General features: G+C 42.9%; 2 protein-coding genes across 4 annotated transcripts in view; one reads left to right on the top strand and one right to left on the bottom strand.

Annotated features, from left to right (window-relative positions):
- Nucleotides 1-19,436, bottom strand: part of C14H16orf78 (chromosome 14 C16orf78 homolog) — a 126,222-nt gene extending 106,786 nt beyond the window's left edge. For 2 of the 3 annotated variants that reach the window (XR_008447135.1, XM_054049221.1), the window contains exons 1-2: nt 19,370-19,436; nt 12,522-12,606 (exon numbers count right to left, since the gene is read on the bottom strand). The gene's annotated coding sequence lies outside the window, so the exon portion shown is untranslated. The other variant, XR_008447136.1, reaches the window with a different exon arrangement.
- Nucleotides 19,437-19,667: 231 nt separating this feature from the next.
- Nucleotides 19,668-24,030, top strand: CBLN1 (cerebellin 1 precursor). Its single transcript, XM_054049218.1, has 3 exons — nt 19,668-20,248; nt 20,803-20,922; nt 22,407-24,030. The coding sequence occupies exons 1-3, from the start codon at nt 19,991-19,993 to the stop codon at nt 22,602-22,604; spliced, it is 576 nt and encodes a 191-aa protein (XP_053905193.1). The 5' UTR covers nt 19,668-19,990; the 3' UTR covers nt 22,605-24,030.
- Nucleotides 24,031-24,256: the final 226 nt, after the last annotated feature.

Raw genomic sequence — 24,256 nt, 5'->3', positions numbered from 1 at the left:
CAAGAATCTGCCTATATGGATCTTATTGCAAGATTGGGGCCTTAATATTTGCACCTCAATATCATAAATAATTGTATCCAGTTGATATAACTTATACAGATAATTTCAAGTTTCAATGCACTCGCTCATATAAACCTTAAAACAAACCTGACATCAGCACTAGTTTATGCAGCTCTACTTGATTAATAGATGCTAAGGACAGAAGGGAATACGGTAATCATCTAGTCTGACCACCTGCATAACGCAGCTCATACAACTTACCCAAAATAATATAGATGAAAATGAGGTGCATTATAGTGATGTGTCAATAACATTTGCCTTGCTACTAAGTGTCAGATGGCATTATATTTAGTTTACACACCTATGTAACCTACATTTTTAAAGCTATTAAAAATCTTTAAACAAATGACAAAATTGTTTTAAAAATTTAGTACCTACTTGGCAAAACAGTCACAAAAATTTCAAAAGCATCTGCTCTAACAACAACAACAAAACTGTAGTTTTAGTTCATCTTCTCAATGTATAAGAACTTGACACATGGTATTTCCATCACATTGTGGAGTATAGATTTGATCTTTTTTTGCATGTTGTGCCAAATCAACAGCTCCAAAGAGTAATTAGAAGGATCCAGAAGTAGATATTGAAGCATAACATGTTAGTCTATCATTTACAAGGTGTTAGAGCTGTAGATTATGATCCAGTAAGAGACCTAATTTATACTTTGATTTACATGCGATTATCACTAATTAAGTGAAACACACGCAATTTACTCTGATGGACATCATGTAAAAGCAGCAGCGTTATTATCTCTACATTTTGAACTGCACACCAAAGCATGCTGGAAACAACAAGTTCAGAATAAACAGACATTTCAGAGTGCAAATTACATAGTTATTTAAGAGCAATTTGCATTTCTTTGGTTAGATGCAAATCAGAATGTGCCAGATTTTGCTCTCCTTACTTCGGCAAAATGCCCTCTCATTTAGGGGATGAACCTGCATGATAGGGCCAGATTTTTAAAGGGATTTAGGTGTTGCTTTGTTGAGAAGAGCTGGTCAGCCCACAACCTAGTAGAATTTTCAGCCCTGAGTTAAGTGGCTCCATGCTGTAGAGTGCAGGGGATAGTTAAGCACCTAAGAAAGGGATTTTCAGAAGCTGTCCAGCAGAGTGGAGAAACTGCCTAAGCTAGTGAGGAGTGAATGCCAAGAAGAGAGGTGGGGACACTAGAGGAGCTTAGGTGATTAACCCAGGGCACCTGGCTGATGGGACCAAGACAGGTACCTACCTCTGCTTGTGATCCACAGCTGCAGACCCTCCCCTGGAGTTAGGCACTTAAGCCAGGTCAGTCGCTTAGCTAGTACATACCCTAGCAGAGAAAACTGTCAGTCTCTTGCTCATGCTCAATACCTCTCTCAAGCTCATCCTATGTTTCCCTGTGCTGCTGACTGTCTTGTGGGTGGGTGCTGTGCTGCTCCTACTGGTGGCCTGCCTCTAGCCTACCTGCTGCAGAGTCTGACAGGTAATCAGGTTTTAGGCATGCTCAGAGAGGCGGAGATGAAGCTACAGCAGGGATTGGCACCCTTGGGCACACGGCTCCCCAGGGTAAGAACCCTAGTGGGCTGGGCCAGTTTGTTTACCTGCCCCGTCCGCAGGTTTGGCCGATCGCGGCTCCCACTGGCCATGGTTCGTCGCTCCAGGCCAATGGGGGTGGCGGGAGAGAGAGGTGTTCCCTGCCTAACTTAAAAATCCCATGTCAGAGCTTGGGCTTTGGCTAAGGCTCTGAGCAGCTCCTTAGCAGTACCACTTTGGCATTTCCAACGCAGCCTAACAGTGGAGACTTAGAAGGATGGAGGACATAGGCACCTAGAGAGGGTTAGGCAATGCTTGAGCTGTGTTTTAACAATGTCAGTGGTGCTTACATGGTGGATATAGGTGCTTATATGCCTGAGGTGCCTAAATCCTTTTAACAATTTTGCACTTAGTGCCCTCAACTCCCATTACTTGAGGGCACTTGGCTGCCCGCACCTCTGATTCAGCAAGGTATTTGAAGCTTGAGTAGTTCCATTCAGTACCTTACAGAATTAGGGCCTGAAAGATTGGGCCCTTAACTGGTAATTTTGCCTATGTAGGAAGTGCAAGACCGGTTCAACTTTGCATCTGATGAATTACAAACTGTCCAGAGAGTGGACATTTTGAGGATGCAGAGCATTGCACTGATTTACATGCTTGATGATCCTGTAATTAAATATTACAAGCTTGATGAGCACTGGATTCCAAACCTCATGGCAAATTTAAATGTAACCACCAAAATGTCTTATTTTAGTTTGTTTGTAGAAGTATTGTATCAGCAGGATTCCAAGTTACTGCAAATGGCTTATTTCTACAATGCTTGGGTGACTCTCAAAACTACTAAAAGCTGCATGTAATTACAGTTATGGGTATGCAAAGCCATAAATAGAGCCCAATCATGATTTTGTAACAATGAGTGTGGTTTATGACTAAGATGTCTTTCCTGTTGTGACTAAGAATACTGTGATCACAAACAGGCAGCCCTGAGCCTGCCAGAAAATAAATACCACCTTTTTTTTCAGAAACAGCACTTTGATTCAATTACAGTAATATGTGGATAATTTTCATTTTCCAGGAGTCACGTATAATTCAAAACAGTAAGGTGGGAGGGAGGGGGAAGAAAGAATTGGAGTAGGGAAGAGCTAAATGTGAACACAGTGGTATGTGTTATGTGATTGTGTGTTATTTCTTAGGACATTTAAATACTTTATATATAAAGAATTTCTCTTTGTGATTTGGGGCCACGACTCATGCCACTGTTTATGCAATGTGCCAGCGTAATGAGAGAGGAGCCTCTACGGACTCTGGGATTTGTTTAGAACGTATCTTTAGCAGGTTACCTGATCTAAAGGAAGTCTCCCCATAAGTAACATTTCAACATATTAATGAACATCAAAAGGTAGTTATTTGTTCATGATAGGCTTTACTATTTTTGACTGACTTGCTTTGGGGTGAGTCAGTCAAATAAAAACAATGCTTGCTTGGAATAATTTATTAAAGTAAAACAACAACAACAGTGAATAGAACTTAGGAATTCATCCATAGAACTCAAAATGATTTATATAGGTGAGTAAGCAAAATGTATCCCCACTTTGAAGTTGGGAAACAAAGGCACAGAGCAGCTCACTGACTTGCCCAAGTTCATTTAACGTGTAAATGGAAGACTTAGAGAGACACAAGACTACATTGCCGCCTAACCTGGACGTCTACAAATTCATCACAATGATTAGGTCATATCTTTGAACATGTGAAAAACATATACAGTATCCAAGACCACCAATTGGCTTGCCTCTTAAGATTTCATCCTTTAATAAAGGTACATATTGAGCCCTAAACAGACTGACAGTATCCATTTAATTGCACAAACGACTGCAACACTTTGTTCTCAAATTGTAAATAAAAGCTAGTATGTATGATGCATTCTGTAATGGGGATGAGTTTGGGCAGCGATGTAGATTTCCATGGAAGAGAAGTGCACTTGTGAACTACTAGAACAATTTTCATAGTCTAGCATTTCAGGTTTGCGAAGGCCATCTCGTAGCAAGAAAGAATATTGTATTATGGGAACAGAAGTAGGATTCTGTAGTGTCATGGAACACTGCTACAATTCTCTGTTGGCAAATATTCCCTGCAATCTGAACAACAAAGAAATCCCTGATCACTTGAATAACAAAGGAACAATCACTCATTCAAAAGCAAGTACAAAAACTATTTCTTTAAAACCCCAAAATGTAAATAAATGTTTATATTCCATAAACCTGTGCTGAATGCTGCTAGCAAAGAGTGAGTTATTTGAAACATAGGTGAGATTGCTGAGTGCCTCACAACAGGGCAATATTTCCCTAACCCCCTCTTTTTGACCCTCAAATGATCTTTGCTATAAATACCCAGCCCAAATCTCACAAGTGACACACAATCCGTTATAATTTTTAAAAGAACCTGTTAGCAGTGCGAAGACTTAGCCTATCCCACCCCACAGAACCAGCATCTATTGTATAGAATTTCTTGGGCTGCTGCCATTTTACGTAGCATCCCTGTTATTTCCAGACACATTGAACACGTGTCTAATTAGATCATGAAAGGTCATATCAACAGAACCCAAGATTGAGAAGTATAATGCACAGTGTATAGATCAGCGGTTCTCAAACTGTGGGTCAGGACCCCAAAGTGGGTCACGATCCTATTTTAATGGGGTTGCCAGGGCTGGCGTTAGACTTGCTGGGCTCTGGGGCTGAAGCTGAAGCCCAAGCCCCACCACCTAAGGCCGAATCTGAATCCCAAGGGCTTCAGCCCTGGGTGATGGGGCTCAGGTTACAGGCCCCCCAACCCAGGGCTGAAGCCCTTGGGCTTATCCCTGCCTGGGGTGGTGGGGCACAGGCTTTAGCTTGTGCCCCCCCACCAGGGGTGGTGAAGCTCGGACAGGTTCAAGCTTTGGTCTCCCACCTCGGGTCGTGTGTAATTTTTATTGTCAGAAGGGGGTCGCGGTGCAATGAAGTTTGAGAATCCCTGGTATAGATAATTACAGAGTTTGTTGTTGTTTTGGGTTGGACACTGTATTTAGTAAAGTTTTGTATAAATGACAATATGCAGAAGGTGAGCCCTTTGACCTATGGGTAGAAGCAGAACTGAATATAATTCTAATTCCTTATTATGAATTTGTGGACTACGGAGATAAAGGAAACTAAGGACAGAAAGCAATATTCTCTAGTGGTTATAATGGAGAGGAAGTCAGGAAATGTATGATCTGATTCTAGTGCTGCAACTGACTCACTGGGCAAGTCATTGACCTACTCAGTCTCAGCCCTTATCTGAGAAACAGGAATGACAATACCCACCTTTCTATCTTAGAGATCCTCAGATGAACAGTGTTATAGAAGTATTGCATTCCTTGAGTAAGTATTTGAAACAGCATTCTGCCACAACTTGCTGGAGGCAATAACTGCACAATCCAATTCTGAATATATTTATAGGAACATTTAAACAACTGATGTTTGTGAAGGCCCCAGCTTGCCATTTCCCAATCCCCCTTTAGAGCACAGCATTGCAAAACCATAGGTACTGCACATGTAGGGTTCGATTCCCATATACTCAAAGGCCCCTTTACACTGCTCTGGTAGGAGTGTAACTTCTACCCACTTCAAGACCCTTTGACACTGAGTAGTGCAAAGATACCTTCATGTGAGAACCAGGCCCTACAATCATAAGAAAACACAGTATCTTCTCAAGTTCACATGCAGCCACAATTTTTAAAACAATTAGCCTTAGTCCTTGGGGCAGTTGCAGACTGCCAGCTTCTCTCAGCTACCCTGTAGCATAGATTCATCCCCCTATTTTTCTTTTCAATTTTGGGGTATTAACTGTAATATCTGAGAGGTTTATAATATTGTTATAAATATTCTCTCCCCCATGCCCCCAACATGAGGGTTAGTGTTCTTATTGCTACATATAGGTGTTTTCCTACACACAGCGAGCACAAAGCTACAAGTTCAGGTTCCAACGGAGGCAACACCAGTTCTTTTTCAAAAAGATCTCGAGATGAGCCTGCAGTAGTTTGACAAATGACACAAAGGGCCCGATTCAGCAGACTACAAGTTAGATTCAAAGCCCGCTGAAGTTAATAGAAAAAAAATGCCATTGACCTTGATGAACTTTGGCTCTGATACTATTTGCAACCAAAACTCAAAATATATGAGTGGGAGTTTTGCCTTGTGCCCATCTGGCTCATTGTAAGATTTGAATTTTGTGTGGAGGAAAAAGAAATGTGTTGCTTGACCCTTAGTTGGATGCAATAATCACCTATTAATGCAATTAAGTTTCATGTTTTAATATAAAATGATATTTAAACAATATTTCTCTCGGGAGCTTAAAATATTTTGGTCTCTTTCTGGCACATCAACAAGATTAGGATATTTTACTTGCATTTAGTCTTTCTACCGAGCCATGTTGCACTTGAAAGTGAGGATAAACAACAACAGAAGATTTCCTTCAAAAAGTATCTTTGTGTTTTAATGTTAAAGTAAGGCACAAAGATTGTTTGTTTCTCAGATGTACAGCGTCTCAATGTTCACATTCCTTAGCAGTTTATTATAATGCTGAGCACTCATACAATTCCATTAGAAAGGCTCTTTAGTTTGTAGTAAGAATCTTTACTATTACACTATCATTACAGGGAGCTGGCTTGCAGCTTTAAGACATTGCCAGCATTAGGGGTCAGTGCAGAATCACCTCATCCTGGTGGCATCTCTTAGAGGTGTTGTGAGGAAGCACTCTGCATAATGCCAACAGGAGTGCTGGAGGAGTGTTAATGTGAATGGCCCCTTTTTTCCCCTCTAGAATCGGAGTGTTTTGCCTGAGTAAGGACTGAAGGACCAGGCTCTATTTTAGGGCTGCATATAATTTTAGTATTTTACAAATGTGCTTAACCTTTAGAAGTTTGTCATGTTCAAATCAAGCCCAAACATCATTAGGAGGAGGAGCCTTGGTTTCAAATGTGCGAAATACCATACCCTATGATGTTAAAAGACAAGAAAAATAATCCAAGTTGTGTCATGTTGGTAACAGCTAGTGCGATGCTGATAAAGCTAAACACAAAGTGAATGCCACATGGTCTGGGTTCTTCCAAACTAAGTTTTTGTTTTTATTAATTAGTGTTATTTTAATATACTGTGACAAGAGCAGGATATCACAATATATAAGAATGGAGCACAAGTAAATAGAACAGATTCAAATAGAAGTTTATTTTATGCAATGTCTTAGTGCACAATTTATCTCAAGATGGCTTACAAATATAATGACTTAGCCTAGTCGTTCCCTAGCAGCTTAACTCATCAGGCTTTTAGGACTAGTACACTAGGCTCCCACTATCTCAGGGTATGTCTACATTTTGACTTGGGGGTGCAATTCCCAGCTCAAGGGGAGACATGCTCGTTTTCATCAAGTGAGCATGCTAAACACGGTACAGCAGCATGTGGGTATCAGCGATGCCAGGCATGTACTTGGGGCAGCCTGCAGCAGTAGCTACACTCTATTTTTAGTGCACTAACTTGATCAGAGCTAGCCTGAACATGCCTCCTTGAGCTGGGAATAGTACCCAGTTTAAAGTGTACATGTACCCTTAGGGCTAGTTCCTCTACCACTAAACGCAATGGGAGTTTTGCCATTGTCTTCAGTGGATACAGGATCAGGCCCTTAATGTTATCTCTGTTGCTGCTACTGGAGAGGGTGACATTTCCTGAGGCTTCTGTTCATTAGCCAGCGCAGGGACTGTAATGCGACTTGACAGTTTGCATGGCCCCAACATGGTGAGGCATAGTTGCATACTGAGCAATATTAACACTATCTGAACGGATTAAATAACCCACTTCAAATATATACAATAGATAATGCTGCCATATCACCAGAGGGTGGGGGGGGGGGGAAGAGAAGAGGGTGTCAGTAGTTGCCTATCCTTTTATTTAGAGCTACCTTTTTCTTCCCTCTAGACAATGCCCAAATCCATTACAGCTGCCCCTTCAAACACGCTCTGCATCACACTCCACATGTCCACTCCCTTCACAGATGCTGATCCTCATGGAAGATTTCCACAAAGTTAGCAGGCAAGAGAAGCATGCCACAAAGTCAGAGCCTTCTCTTCCCAATCCGAGGTCTGCTGCCCTGTGCTCCTCTCTACAGTAGAATCTCAGAGTTATGAACACCTCAGGAATGGAAGTTATTCATAACTCTGAACAAAACCTTATGGTTGTTCTTTCATAAGTTTACAACTGAACATTGACTTAATACAGCTTTGAAACTTTACTGGGAAGAAAAAAAATGTTGCTTTTAACAGTCTTAATTTAAATGAAACAAGCACAGAAAGTTTCTTACCTTGTCAAATTTTTTTTTAAACTTTCCCTTTTTTTAGTAGTATATATGTTTAAACACAGTACTGTATTTGCCTTTTTTTAAATTGTTTTTTGTCTCTGATGCCATTTTAGATTGGGTTTTGGTGAGTAGTGAAGACCTCATAGAAAAATAGATGTAGGGGACAACCTTGGTTCAAGCGACCATGAGCTAATTCAGTTCAAACTAAATGGAAGGATAAAACAAAAATAGATCTGTGACTAGGGTTTTTTATTTCAAAAGGGCTAACTTTAAAAAATTAAGGAAAGTAGTTAGGGAAGTGGATTGGACTGAAGAACTTGTGGATCTAAAGGTGGAGGAGGCCTGGAATTACTTCAAGTCAAAGTTGCAGAAACTATCAGAAGCCTGCATCCCAAGAAATGGGAAAAAAAATTCATAGGCAGGAGTTGTAGCCCAAGCTGGATGAGCAAGGATCTCAGAGAGGTGATTAAGAAAAAGCAGAAATATCAGCAAGGAAAGCTACCTTACTGAGGTCAGAATATGTACGGATAAAGTGAGAAAGGCCAAAAGCAGTGTAGAGTTGGACCTTGCAAAGGGAATTAAAACCAATAGTAAAAGGTTCTGTAGCCATATAAATAAGAAAACAAAGAAGGAAGAAGTGGGACTGCTAAACACTGAGGATGGAGTGGAGGTTAAGGATAATCTAGGCATGGCCCAATATCTAAACAAATACTTTGCCTCAGTCTTTAATGAGGAGCTTAGGGATAGTGGGAGGATGACAAATGGGAATGAGGATAGGGAGGTAGATATTACCACATCCAAGGTAGAAGCCAAACTCGAACATCTTAATGGGGGGGCCTAGATAATCTTCATCCAAGAATATTAAAGGAACTGGCACATGAAATTACAAGCCCATTAGCAAGAATGTTTAATGAATCTGTAAACTCAGCAATTCTCCAGTCATACGGTATAACCCCTAACATTTTTCCCTTTCTTAAAAATAGGAACTAAGTGATCTGGGTAACTACAGGCCTGTCAGTTAGACATCTGTAGTATGCAAGGCCTTGGAAAAAATTTTTTAAGGAGAAAGTAGTTAAGGACATTGAGGTCAATGGTAATTGGAACAAAATACAACGTGGTTTTACAAAAGGTAGAGCATGCCAAACCAACCTGATCTCCTTCCTTGAGAAGGTAACAGATTTTTTTTAGATAAAGGAAACACAGTAGATCTAATTTATCTCGATTTCAGTAAGTCTTTTGATATGGTTCCACATGGGGAATTATTAGTTAAATTGGAAAAGATAGGGATCAATATGAAAATTGAAAGGTGGATAAGGAACTGGTTAAAGGGGAAACTACAAGTCGTACTGAAAGGTGAACGGTCAAGCTGGAGGGAGGTTACTAGTGGAGTTCCTCAGGGATCGGTTTTGGGACCAATCTTATTTAATTTTTTTATTACTGACCTTGGCACAAAAAGTGGGAGTGTGCTAATAAAGTTTGCGGATGACACAAAGCTGGGAGGTATTACCAATACAGAGAAGGACCAGGATATCCTACAGGAAGATCTGGATGACCTTGTAAACTGGAGTAATAGTAATAGGATTAAATTTAATAGTGAAAACTGCAAGGTCATGCATTTAGGGATTAATAACAAGAATTTTTGTTATAAGCTGGAGACTCATCAGTTAGAAGTAACAGGAGGAGAAGGACCTAGGAGTATTGGTTGATCACAGGATGACTATGAGCCGTCAATGTGATATGGCCGTGAAAAAAGCTAATGCGGTCTTGGGATGCATTAGGCGAGGTATTTCCAGTAGAGATAAGGAGGTGTTAGTACCGTTATACAAGGCACTGGTGAGACCCCATCTGGAATACTGTGTGCAATTCTGGTCTCCCATGTTTAAGAAGGATGAATTCAAACTGGAACAGGTACAGAAAAGGGCTACTAGAATGATCTGAGGAATGGAAAACCTGTCTTATGAAAGGAGACTCAGAGCTCGTCTTGTTTAGCCTAACCAAAAAGAGGCTGAGGGGAGACATGATTGCTCTCTATAAATATATCAGAGGGATAAATACCAGGGAGGGAGAGGAATTACTTAAAATCAGTACCAATGTGGACACAAGAACAAATGGATATAAACTGGCCATCTGGAAGTTTAGACTTGAAATTAGACGAAGGTTTCTAACCATCAGGGAACTGAAGTTCTGGAACAGCCTTCCAGTGGGGACAAAAGACATATCTGGCTTCAAGACGAAGCTCGATAAGTTTATGGAGGGGATGGTATGATGGGATAGCCTAATTTTGGCAATTAATTGATCTTTGACTATTAGCAGTAAATATGCCCAATGGCCTGTGATGGGATGTTAGATGGGGTGGGATCTGAGTTACTATAGAGAATTCTTTCCTGGGTGTCTGGCTGATGAGTCTTGCCCACATGCTCAGGGTTTAGCTGATCGCTATATTTGGGATCAGGAAGGGGTGAGGGGGGTTCGCCTTCCTCTGCAGCGTGGGGCACGGGTCACTTGCTGGAGGATTCTCTGCACCTTGAAGTCTTTAAACCACAATTTGAGGACTTCAGTGGCTCAGACATAGGTTAGGGGTTTGTTGCGGGAGTGGGTGGGTGAGATTCTGTGGCTTGCGGTGTGCAGGAGGTCAGACTAGGTCCCTTCTGACCTTTAAGTCTATGACTCTATGCTGCCTCATTGTGTACTTCTGGTTCTAAATGAGGTGTGTGGTTGACTGATCAGTTTGTAACTCTGAGGTTCTACTATATTTGCAGTTCCAGCCTCAGATACCATCTGCTCTCTTTTCCAGTCCCATATTGCCACTGCCCAGCTGGACCCAGCAACCTCACATACACCCGCAGTAGCAGAGGGGAGCATATTCACTGCTCTATGGAATTAATACCTCCATCGTTGTTATATAGAGATAAAATCTGCTTGGTATGTTAGAAAAATATGCTGACTTGGAATCTGAGGTGAGATTTCCATCATTTATGTTAATGAGCTCACTGGTGGGGAATTTGTAGAATGATTCCTTAAAAAAGCTGTTGCAGTCAGTGTTTGATGGAACTTATAACTTGTTTCCCACCCCTCCCCCCCCCCATATACAAGATTACCAATAATTTTCCCACTCAAATATAGAGAGGAATAAATATAGCAAGACCTGTCCTAAACAGGAACCCAAAGGACTATCAAAAAAGAGAGGCGCCTAGAAGAATTGCACTTTAACTACAGTTTCATTTCAATTCTGCTTAAAAGGTTGGGGATACCTTTAACTGTTGAATAACCAATAGGATGCTTATTCGAATGGCTCTGTAGTGAATGTTTATTGATAATATTTTAATTGCTGATGAATTGCTCTACAGTTTAAAAAAACAAAAGTTGAACTTTCAGAAATTGTAGGGATCAGTATATCAGCTGAAGACTGAATTACAATGGCATTTTTTTTATTTTAGCCTTGATAAGCGCCTGATTCTCCTCTCATATCCATGATATACAGGAATAATTCCATTAAGATCAGATTGTCAGGTCTGTTCTGTGTATAGCTGTGTTGGCCTAAAGCACCCATATAATGAGAAGATCCAACCCAACCCCTCATGATTTCCCCATTGTGGGGGAAGCCACCACGTGAGCAGGTATTGAGAGTGGCACATGCATACAGGTCCACCATTTTCCCCCACTGCTTCCCTCCCACCCCAAAATTCACTCCTTGGGTGTGAAATGTTCAGATTCCCTGGAGCTATAGTTTAAAAAAAAAAAAAAAAAAAAAAAAAAAGGCTGACTCAGGTAGATAAATTGAATTCCATACGGTTTCCTACGTGCACGCCCTCACTGCTCCACATGGAAAAGAGAAAAGCTCCCATAAGAATAGAATCTCCCTCCTTTCACAGATAGTGTTCTGTGTTCAGGTTGTATGTCTACCTACTGCTTTACACCCTCAGGTGGCTGCATTTCTGTGGTGCTGTGTATGTACCTCAATCATCCCCAGTGTTGCTAATAGTGGTGGTGGGCTGGCACATCACCTTGGGAGTAGTATTGTGTTAAGTCACCAGGCTCATTGAGGGAATAATAAACACATGGAAATTGGGATTTGGGACTGTCACTGCTGAGGGGAGATGGGGGGGGGCAGAAATGAAGGGTTAGGAGGAGATTTGCAAGGTTGAGCTGGGTTGTGGAGAAGCTACTGCGGATGTATGTGAGGTTGCTAGGTCCAGCTGGACAGTGGCAATATGGGACTGGAAAAGAGAGCAGATGGTATCTGAGACTGGAGAATTAAGTATAGCTCAGGTCAGAGGAGCCAGTTCCGCATCTGAATATTCACAGTTACTATCACACTTACTTTTTTGTTGGTTTGGTTGTTTTGTTTCTGCATCATGCTCTTGTGAGTGCATCCATTTAGGTACTTATATGGCCCACACACCAAAGTAGTATTTGAGTGCTTCAGTGCAGAAAGCATAGTACCTGACATGTCTCCTTCCCACCTAGCCTTACTCAGTCCTGCTCCCACCTCTCTGCACTGAGTGAGGCAGAAGAAAAGTAAAGTGGCAACACTCCTCAGCAAACACAGCAGCCTCTGGGGGAGGGAGGATGCACAGGGAAACGTCACTCACCACCTTTCGCACAGTGTGACAGGCTTCCTCAGCACGGAGGGCGACTATAAGGTTTAACCCATCGATTGTAAACCAATTTGGGATCCTTCAAGACAAAACACACTAAGTTACTATATTATTATTGCATCCACTACATGAGACGTATCTTGAAACACAGCCAAAAATAAGGGGGGAGAACCCAATCTGTCTAAGCTACATGGAAAAAAAAAAAATCAGCTTATATAGGATAGTAAATCTGTTAAAATACAGCCATCATTTTAGCATGTAAACACAACCCTTAAATATTGTGAGTGGGGAAAAACCCAATCAATAACAGCTAACACCTTCTCTCCTTTCTGTCACTAGACATTTCAATGTAATTTGTGCAGTATTTTTTTTTAAATGTTTATTTTTTGAGTGACACCATGTCCTGGATAGCTGTAGCCATAAGACTTGCAAAACACGCTGCTCTTAGCTCACAATTTGTTGGCAACTTGTTTCTTTATATCATTAATATTTAATTACAAGTTTGTTTTATTACTAATTTTCTGTTCAGAGAGTTAGTTTTTGTAACAATGCACTCCTGTTTTGACAGAGGCACTATGACAGTGGAAACATGTTTAAACAACTGGGTTCAATGGCATCGTTGACTTATGAAGTTGTTTGTTTGTATTTAAAGGCTGACATGCTAACATCGCAGCTAAGTCATGCATTAAGTCTCAAGTCATCAGTAAACCCAGCAGCAGAGACCCAGTCTTGAGACAGACCAGCTGATAAGGTGAGCTTTCATCCCAATATTGGAAAAATATTTTAAGAGCTAGACACCTAGTTGTTACAGGTAGCAAATTCAGTCCACATAACTAGCTATGCTTAAGTATCAGAGGGGTAGCCGTGTTAGTCTGAATCTGTAAAAAGCAACAGAGGGTCCTGTGGCACCTTTGAGACTAACAGAAGTATTGGGAACATAAGCTTTCGTGGGTAAGAACCTCACTTCTTCAGATGCAAGTAATGGAAATCTCCAGAGACAGGTATAACTGGTTTATACCTGCCTCTGGAGATTTCCATTACTTGCATCTGAAGAAGTGAGGTTCTTACCCACGAAAACTTATGCTCCCAATACTTCTGTTAGTCTCAAAGGTGCCACAGGACCCTCTGTTGCTTTTTAGCTATGCTTAGTGGCTTATTTGTTAAGGGAAGGGTTTTCCAAGCGTTCAGAGATGACCTACTTTGTTCCCACTGAAGTAAACAAAAGTGTGTTTAACATCCACCCAGAAATGTGGTAAGTAAAGAATTAGAAGTGAAACATGGTGTATATTTTAAACAGCGAATAAAAAGTAGCAGCAGCTATTACTTCCAATTCTTTTTGAATAGCATTACTTTGACAAACAAAAAACAGCCAAAGTTGAGCCCAATGTCGTTTAGATTTGGATAGTTTTATATTGAAATATCTCTGTAGTATTATAATAGTGGCCACCACTTTACTCATGACTGCATCAAAAGTTTTCCTTCTAACCTCCTGTTTCCAATTGCTCATAACTTTCAGCAACTTTCACCTCTAAGAATGAAATTTTCCATGCAGGAATTTTGCATAAAGGTGAATTTTTCTTCCAAAGTCTTACCAAAAAATTGTTCAGACATTTCTGAACATGAAGAGAATGATTTTTTTGAAGTGTTAACTTAATTTGAAGTGTTTTTCAACCAAACTGGCTGAGGTTTGAAAACAAGTGTGGAAATATCCCTCAACATGAAGCAGCACAAGACTGTGTTCTGGAGGAAATTGGTTGTGATTTGACCAAATCACATGTTGAAAGTCAGGTTTTGACCATACCTAGATGATAACTTTGACCATGATCCTTAGGTGCATACCTAAGAAAGGATGTACTATGCATATTGCTGGCCACATGCTAAGCCCAGTTATTGCACCTTTGAGCCAAATTATCAGCCTGGCCTAAGGCAACCTCCTTTTGGCGTCTGTGCCAGTCTGTATGCACCAGCCTGGTTAGGTTGACCTGCTGCACAGTGAGCATCTATGGCCTTACATATTCTACAGGGCATGGAATGTTGAAGATAATTTCTGCTTGATAGGACCCTAACAGTTCATCTGCCCCTGCTGTCTACTCTCCTGCCAAAGTCAATCTGTTCTTTGAGAGTCATAATTGCTCACCGTGGAAGCGAACATTACATCAGAATTATCATAGCTTCATGCAAACATCTCTGATAACAAAAAATGAGGGAAGCTTATAGACAGCTCGCAGTGTGGATCAGCAAGAGCATTTTACTCTAAATTGAATTCTTGTATTTCTAAAATTTTGTACAAAAACCCCAACAGATGCTCTGGGTGAAAAACTGTTTATATGGACAGTTACAGATCCCAAATCATAGACTGAGATTTATCGAACCTTACAGAAGAATTGCTTTTTGTTGTTTATCCTTTGTAACACAGCAGCAAACAAACTGAATTTCACACAAATTATCCAGTTATGGGCAAAATCTTGTGGCCCTTACTCAAGAAAGACCAAATTGGGAAGTAAATATTCTTTGAAAAGACAGCATCATTCATGGCTAAACTGTTGATAAATTACTCAGTTTGAAGGCAAAAATAAGGGTTCATCGTGGACATCTGTGCTTGTTTGAAAAAACAAAAACAAAAACCCACAAATCTGGCCTCTTGTGGGCCATCTCTGTAGCGAAGCTAAAGTTGAATATCTATGGAGAGTGAACGACCTTCTCAGCCACTAAAGTTGATCCTTCTAGATCAGGATTTAGGCTCTGTGATGAAGAGAAGCTTGCAGTGCTGCTGTTCATAATTAACCTGCCTTGCAGGTAGACCAAATTTTTGTTTCTAGAGATATCTAGTACCTTTGATGAGCATTAAACTCTCTACTAAAGAGTCAAACATGGTATTTTTTGGCCTTTTGTATACATATTGAATAAAATAAACAAGCCACTCGGTGCCAGTGGTACAGTAATCACTCCTGAAGTGGTTCTTCAGAAACTCAAGAGGATCATTCAGTTTCAAAATATATTTTTCCAAATGATTTTCGAAGTGTTTTAAAATTGAAAGGTGGGAACTGTAGATGTTCTATAGACTTGCAACCAGCAGCAGCTCCTCCAAACCTGCTCCTGGGTAGATACCATACACACAACATGCTTTTACCTTGTTCTCAAAAGCATGATTTTTAAAAGACATGACTTCTCTGGAGGATACATCAGCTTCAGTCACTAATGGTTTGCCAATACCTTGACACCATTCCCTCCAGATACAGCTTTTGGTGCTGTTAGATCTTCAAATGACATACGAGGGCAATGGCCATTGGTGTTTTGCAGGCAGATGAACTAATCTATTTCCTGAATCTCTGTAAACTTCTGCATTTGCAAGTATTCCCAGTTTGGATATCTTACTCAACACTAATTAATACATGTCTTTACATCTCATTGCTTACATTCTTCCTGCTGATCCTTCTTTCATACTCAGTAAGAGCCAGAGTCCTCTGTCCACACACAGGTTTTCAATATAGCTACCAAGTTTTGGGCAACGCCATGTAACATTTTATGCAAATTACATAATGAACTAATTTGCATATAACCAAAGCTTCATCTTAAGAAATTGTGTGGCTATAGTGCTCGTGAAAGGTATCAGACCAACAGACCTGTGCATGATGCAGCAGCAAGGCAAATTTCCCACACACACTTGCCTCAACCACAAATTTGGAGGGAAGGATTTCAGCTACGAGTAACAGGGGTCATTTACTTTCCATGCCCTGTGCAGTTCTTGGCCCTCTGCTGAGTCTGCTAATTAGTGCAAAGCTTGACGGTGAATTTGTTATGTGGGACCAGGAATGGAGACCCACCAAACTCACTCACAAGGGCCACCAGACATCCTTTAGATGGAAACAACTTGTAATCCCTTCTGATCTGGGCTGGACTCAAATTGAGCCACAAATGAATGGCTCTGTAGCTCACTGGTAATGACCTGAGGCATCCAGTCCCCCATTAAGTGCTAAATTAAGAGAGAGACCTACAGATAGATGTTACATTAAAAGAAGAAAAGTTGAGAAACATTAACGTTACAATGTTAGGAAGTTAAGGTTATCCATCAAGTCTTAATTTGCACCTTTCCTTGACATTTCACCAGCAATATAGGAAGGTGAGACAAGGCATGAGTGTCCTATGAAATGCATGGCGCTTGGCTCGGTTTCAGTTGATGCCAATAGGTGAGTAACAACTCCCCTTGCTTCAAGCATGCTGGTACCTTAAAGAAAAGAAGTTGGCTTCCCACTGCCAATCTCAAGAGGGTCAACAATACTGGCAATATATTTAAATTAAAAAAAAAAACACCTCCTTGAGGGCTTCCCCAAAAGCATAGGCTGGCATGTAAAACTTAACATTGTTCTGGCTCCTTTATTCTATTTTCTGTCTTCAAGGTGGTATGCTTGGGGTTTTGTTTTTTGTCTCCACTCCATTTGATTATTCTTTTTTTCCTCCTTTCTGTCTGTTTTCTCTTTCCGTGTTATACCCTTGAGCCAACATTTTGGAGGCTGCCATACTGTTCCTCTTCCCACTTTCTGTAAAAGAGTTTGGGGTACTTTGGTGCCCCCTGCAGTATGATGCTATAGGTTGCCATCTATGTCCCTTACCCTTAAACCAAGCCCTATTCCAACCTTAGGCCTCAATACTGTAAGTAAAGTTGTACATATGTAAGTACTGACATTAGCACCAACAGAGCTAGTCATGTGAGTAAAATTGTGTGTGTGTTTACAGGATCTGATCTTTATGTATAAAGTAAGACTTCACAATTATGGCCTCAAAAATGAAGTGATTTAAAATCAGTAGTTACAGAAACTCATAATGACCTGCATGGAGGCTTTTTTTTTTTTTGACAATGGCATCAAATATTACAAGAGCACAGCTGAGTCTTGTTATGAAATTCCACTCAAGATTTTACCTGGGAATATCAAATCAGTTTTGAAAACAGATCTGATAGCACTGGTCAGACAGGTAAAGAATTTTCTTGGTCTGATTGTTCACTTCCAATACTTCAGTGAATGCCTTTCATTTGCAGTTTCAGATTCCAATGTTATGCTATCCCATCCAAAATGGATAGTGGTAACATGCCCAGCTAGAGAGAGCAACCTTTGATCTGACTGAATAGTACTAAATGTATGCTCCACATTAGTGCTATCCCAAGCTAATTGGAGTATCCAAAGGCAACAACATAGATGCCACTGCAAGTCTCCTTAAGATCCATTTCCTGAGCAGTACAATAAATTTAAAATCCTGAAAGCGTAAATATATGCTTTGAAAATGTCTTGTTTAGTGAGCCTCAACTGAGATACTGCATTTGTTGTTAGTAAAATCCTGTTCCTCCCCCCAATTTTTACATGAGGGTTGACACTATCAAATGAGCTAGGACCTGGGTCTCCTTGGATCCCAGCCTTTTGCTCTGATTGCTATAGCGAGAATCTTTAAAAAGGGCCAAATTTCAACCATAGTTCAGAGGAAACTGAAGTTGATACTATTTCTGTTCTGGGTTTTTTTTTTTAAATCATGTTAACTTGTTTCATTGGGCAGCACTGATCATTGCACTGCCTTTCAGAGAATGTGAAGGGACCTGGGCCCTATTAAAACTTTTGACATCTGAACAGCTAACCTTTAGAATGGCATTAAAATGCCAACTCCTTATAGCTGGGTTTGGAAAGATTTTATTTTAAACAAAACTAAGCTCCCCCCTCTTATAGCCGATGGGAGGTGTCTGAGCCTCCCCTGTTACATCTACCTCTCCCAGCCCAATGTCATGGGCCAAATCCTGCTTTCCTTACTTAGCAGTAGTAACATAGTAATCAGTGGACCTACTGGTGTGTCACCAAAGCACATAGGCTTAAGCCCCCCATCGCACCCGTGCAGAAGCCACTCAGCCAGGAGTCATCTGCACTGGGATATAGATGGAACCTCAGCTAGGACACTTCTACTGGGGAAGTAGCTGCAACTTTTCTAGTGACTCTGTGCTTCTAGCTCCTGCCGTCGGGGGCAGAACGTGCAGTAGCAAAGGAGGAACTTGAGAGCAAAGAGCCAAACCATCCACCCCCAAAAGGGACCCTAGAACGACTCCCTCTCTCTCCCACCCCCATCTTTACAGGAAACGAAAGAGGGGCGTCTGTAAATGCCTGCACCGCCAGGCTCGACCTGGACCGTACCTTGCCTTCACCCCATGCACACGCACCGCACCCTCCCCCTTCGCACGCACAGCCCAGTTCATCCCCGGGGCAATCCGCTGGAAACCCGAGAATTCCACCAAGGATGAGCATGGGCCCCACAACCTGCAGCTGAGCTGCACTTCCCCCTCCATGCACACTACCTCTGCACAATCCGGAGTAACATCACCGATTTTAGTGGCTTAATCCGGATTTACACCACCGTCAGTGAGAGTAGCATCAGGCCGCACTTGCTTCCCTCTTGCACAGGCGGGCTTCCGCTGACCTGCACACACCGCCTCCCCCCGCCCACTCAACCCCTTTATCTACCCCCCCCCCGCCCCTCTGGGCTCACGGGCCGCAGCCCAGCGACCCTCCCCCCTTTGCAAGCAGTCTCCAGCAAAGCCGCCACAGCGGGCTCCCCAACCCCAGGCGGGGGCGCACGTGCCAGTAGGCACGGGGCGGGGGGGGGGGTGTGGTGGTATCTGGACGCGGGCAGCGGGGCACTGCAGGGAGCGAGCCTGGCTGCGGAGCCGCTCCCTGGCCCGGAGCCCGCCCCCACCTGCCTCGTCGCCCTCTGCCTTCAACTCACAGCGGCACAAGGTCCTGCCCCCGCCCGGCAGCGGCCGCTCCGTCCCCAGCTCGGCCTCTGGCTCTTCAGGCGCCCCACCCCCCTACCTGTCCCGCGCGCCGGGGCCAGCCGAGGAGCGGCAGAGGCAGGTCCGCGCTCCCCTTCCAGACTTTGGCGAGTCCCGGCTGCGGCTCCGCACCTGCCTCTCACACCTAATAACAAAAGCCCGGGCGTCAGGTGGCAAGAGACGGACTGGCCGCCCATTGGCTGGCCGGGCGAGCGCCTGTCGCTGGTTGGCCGGGGGGCGGGCCGAGGAGCGCTGACGCCAGGCCGGGGCTGGCGGGGAGGCGGGGGGAGCGGCGCCTTTGTGTTCTCCGGCAGCAGCGGGGATATTGGCCACATCCATCATCGCGGGCGGCGGGGCTGGCAGGAACTGCCGCGCTATGTCTCCAAGTGCTCCTGTGCCTGCTCAGGGGCCGCTTCCGACGCGCCGCGGGGCTTTCCACCCGGCTCTGGAATAGAGGGCGAGGGGAGCCGCCCGGGGCAGGGCTGGCCCGAGCGCAGGGGGCGCCGAGAGCCGAGCGGGAGGGAGCCGGGTTTGCAAACCACCCAGGACGCTGGATTTGCGGCTGGCCCGGTAGAAGGGGGGCGGGGGAAGCCGGGAGTGGTGCCTGGGCTTGAAGCGGAGCCTCCGTGGCTTTTTTTAGCGCGCGGCGCGGCGCGGCGAGATGCTGCGGCTGGAGCTCTTCCTCGGCTTGGCGTGGCTGGCCGGGCTGGCGTGCGGGCAGAACGAGACGGAGCCCATCGTGCTGGAGGGCAAGTGCCTGGTGGTGTGCGACTCCAACCCCACCTCGGACCCCACGGGCACGGCGCTGGGCATCTCGGTGCGCTCGGGCAGCGCCAAGGTGGCGTTCTCCGCCATCCGCAGCACCAACCACGAGCCCTCGGAGATGAGCAACCGGACCATGCTCATTTACTTCGACCAGGTAGCGCGGGTGGGGAGCAGGGGCGCCAGGGCGGAGGCTGCCCGGGGATCAGAGGGGCGGGCTGGGGGTGGGCAGTAGGGAGAGGCGGGTGTGGGGCGGGGGTCTGTGGGGCAGTTGTTGGCGTGGTTGAGGGAGGGGATAGACGGTGGAGTGGTGGCTTGAGGTCCTGCCATAGCCGCGTCCCCTAGCCCTGCGCCAGAGACAGGCGACCGCGTTAACCAGCGGGCGGGCGAATGGCAGCGTCCCGCTGTTCCCCCAGGGGGAAGCTGCTCCGCAGAAATGCCCATTAACACCCAGACGCGGAAACTTTCCAGTGCAGCGCAAAGGGGGGGCAGGCAGCAGAGACTGGGGCTGCGACCCAGCGAGGCGCGGGCAGGGAGCTTGCGAGCCCCGCGCCGGGGTAGCCTGTGCACAGCTGCGGGGGGTGGAGAGGATGGGTGGGCAGGACAGCTCCGGATGCTGAGCCGGGAAAGCCCAGCCCGGTGCCCTAGCACACGCCCCTGCGGGTCCCTCCGCTCCCCCCTGTGATGCTGATGTCCCTGTTTCCATTGCAGGTGCTCGTGAATATCGGAAGCAACTTCGACTCGGAAAGAAGCACTTTTATATCGCCCAGGAAAGGGATTTACAGTTTTAATTTTCACGTGGTGAAGGTGTACAACAGGCAAACCATCCAGGTCAGGCTCCGCTCCTTTCTGCCTTTGCTCGTGGGGCGGTTTGATTGGGGTTAGGCGCTCCGGTGCCCGGCGCCAAAGGGCCCCAAACTTCTCTCCGCGTGGTTGAGCTAGAGCCGGTGAATTTATCTTGTGGGACTTGGCAGCGTCAGGCGTGGAGCATTTCATGTCAGTAACCCAAGAAAATTCAGAGGGAAGGGGGAAATCAGGAGGCTAGATAGTGTTTCTTTTATCTGGGGTGGCTATTTAGGAACTCTCCTGTTGTGTGGTAATATAGTGATGTTTTATATCATGAGCTTGGGAGGAGGCGTTTTAAACAGAAAGTGCTGAACTTTCCCTAACAATATTTTCAAATAGGAGAGTATCGTGAAATCTGCCCTAATGTATCTAGGGCCTTGCCGCGGCCCCCTCTGGCGCATTGCTTGTCCTAGGATGGCTGAGTATATACTGGTGACAAATGAACCACCCAAAATGAGCGTTTAGTGGTACAAGCAATTCATGCTTTTCCCATTCCCGTTGCCCGTGTAACGCAAGGCCTACCCGCGAACGCTGATCCCAACGTATCAGCATTAATCTCCAAGAAAACCTAAACATTGGTCGACTAAATGCAATTTATCTTTAACCGAAATTATTAAACTCTAAAAAAAAGATGGAAAAATTATATCATAATTATTAGGTTAAAAACAGTCTCTCTCTGTCTCTGGTTTGGCAAGGTGTATGGAACAGGGATTTTTTAACATTTGGTAATTGTACAAGGTTTAACCGATGATGTAGAAGGCTGGGGACTAAAGCATCTAATCTTGATACAGCAGATCTGTTGCTGAATGTGTGTGTATTGTATATGGTATATATACATTTATACTGTTATACATTACCTGCCAAATAGCAGATCATATAATCTAAATAGCAAATTACAGTTTATATAGGTACAGAGCAAATTATTGTGTGTGTATTTTTTATGCACGACCAGATTAGGCATGTAGTACATTATTAATGTGAGGCATACAGTGCTTATTGACTCTGTAGTGGTACATTGTTTTTGCTGCCTAACAAAGGAAAACTACCTCCTGAATACACTTCAAAGACATTGACTGTAGCTGCAATGGCACTTCTCTTCATCCTTTTTGAGGTTTCACATAAAGCCATCTTTCAATAAGTAGGGACAGACCTCTTCATACCCTTAAAGCAAAGGCATCCTATTGAAAATGTTCAAAACAGGATTAATGTCCTATTTTATATGTATGGTGTGTTTTGATGTAGGCAGTCAAGCCAAAGCAGAAATAAAAGATCCCCTTTCTTTAGAATTTGTACCCTAGCTGATATTAGATTTATATTTCATTTTTAGAAATATCTAGAGTTTCATGTGACAGAAATAATAGAGTGACTATTTTGGCTGCTAGGTGAGCCTGGAAGCAGTTATGAAGCCCTGGCTGTTATCCCTGTCTGATTTTAATTTACAGAGGGCTTTGTTTTATCTTGCTCTTTAGGTGAGTTTGATGCTAAATGGGTGGCCAGTGATTTCCGCCTTTGCAGGTGACCAAGATGTGACCCGAGAAGCTGCCAGCAATGGAGTCCTGATTCAAATGGAGAAAGGAGACAGAGTTTATCTAAAACTGGAGAGAGGAAACTTGATGGGAGGCTGGAAGTATTCGACATTCTCTGGATTTCTAGTATTCCCTCTTTAAATAACTTATCATCTGAACAGAGAGAAAGCAGCAAGTCAGAGAATTTCTTATGAATTCCCAAATTGTAGCTGGGTATGAAAAGCCTTGGACAGCAAACTTTTTACATTCAAATATTAAAGAAGCTAAATCCTGCTTAGGTTTGTGTACAACTGCTTTGAACAATTATTTTTGTTGTTGCAGCCAACAGATAGGAGACAATATAATTGATCATATCTCCATTTATATTCCCCTCTTTCCACCCCAAATTAGTTAAAATCTGTGTATCACTGGTGTAATTTGCCATCATTTCCCCAGTGGTTCCTGTATCACACTATTATATCTTCACTATTTACATTGTTCTTCATATTTTGTAGTTTTGTTTTTAAAACATGTTATTCTTGACTCTTTATCTGAGTTTAACATTAAAAAAGCAAAGTATTTTTGAGTACATAGATGCCACGATGAAAGATAAAATGCAAATCTTGCTGAATACTGGCTGACAAAAGTTAAAAAAAAAAAAGAGAGAGATAAATTTATACATGAAGAACTATTCACAGCCAAGGCTGACCAGAGTATTTCAATATTTCTATGTAATTCTGAGTGATTGTGGAATTTAAGGCTGCTAAATGTTTTGATGCTTGTTTAGCTCTTGTAAAATGTGGCCCAACTAAACTCCAGGAAGTATATTGAACTTTTACTATTATTCTGTAATATATGTGTGAATATCGAAAATTAATTTTGCTTTAATTCAATAAAGTTTAAATGGGAATTTATTATTCTTAAACAGAAAATACGATCTCTCAATGGAATTATTAGCCCCTTATCAGGCTTAGAAAAAGTGTAACAAGCTGCAGGCACAAACACTTGTAATGGTGATGATCTGGACAATAAGTGAAGCAAAATGTAATTTTGAAGCTCTCTTGTCTTGCTAAATTTTCCCCCTTTTGCAAGGGTTAGTCCTGCCTTTTTCCCGCCTCTAGCGCTGTATCCTCCATGTGTTACGCGCTATTTTAAATTGTATTAAAAGAGTAAATTTCAGCAGATCATCATCAACCAAACGCAATTTAAACTCTATGGTTCAGATCGCCCTAATGATTAAGTACCCCAAAGATGAGAAAAATGAAAACCAGACTCCGCTGTCGCTGAGAAGTCGCCCACAGAATCTTAGATCTGTATTGTTTATACCATTGTCTGTATTATATTCTTAAATCAAATCTCATTTTATACAGCCGTCTACAAATCTAACAATGTATACTTCAATGCTAGTATTATTTATTTGCTAGTATTATTTTGTTTACAGTCTTTGAAAGATGTAAATGCTATAATTTTGCAGTACTCAAAGAGAATACTACTTTTATTAAAAAGGTACGTAAAGGATTTTGATTGTATCTAAAACTAATGTGAAATAAACCAGTGTAATAAACAAATGGACCTCTTTTTGACTGGAGGACTATCCAAGTCAGTTTGTTTCTGTGATGAGAGGGTGCAGATCTTGGATATAATAATTAATAATTTTAATGCAGGCTAGGTTAAAAAGATATTTCTCAAGGCCGAGCTGATATGGGCTGGCTGCTACACAGTTAAAATCGTAGGCTTTTGTTGTTGTTCAACCCTGGGTTCCAAGAAGGAATTTAATTAGCTCCTGGGGGGGAATTAATACTAGCATAATAAGC

This window comes from Malaclemys terrapin, chromosome 14, assembly GCF_027887155.1.
Source record: "Malaclemys terrapin pileata isolate rMalTer1 chromosome 14, rMalTer1.hap1, whole genome shotgun sequence".
NCBI lineage: Eukaryota > Metazoa > Chordata > Testudines > Emydidae > Malaclemys > Malaclemys terrapin.
Note: the sequence above shows the minus strand (reverse complement) of the source record. Positions and strands in the feature narration are given on the sequence as shown.

Excerpts from the sequence above, each read along its gene's own strand:
- CBLN1 (XM_054049218.1), top strand. The coding sequence starts at position 19,991 with ATGCTGCGGCTGGAGCTCTTCCTCGGCTTGGCGTGGCTGGCCGGGCTG. Across the intron at positions 20,249-20,802 it reads TGCTCATTTACTTCGACCAG|GTGCTCGTGAATATCGGAAG; the intron begins GTAGCGCGGGTG and ends TTTCCATTGCAG. Across the intron at positions 20,923-22,406 it reads ACAACAGGCAAACCATCCAG|GTGAGTTTGATGCTAAATGG; the intron begins GTCAGGCTCCGC and ends CTTGCTCTTTAG.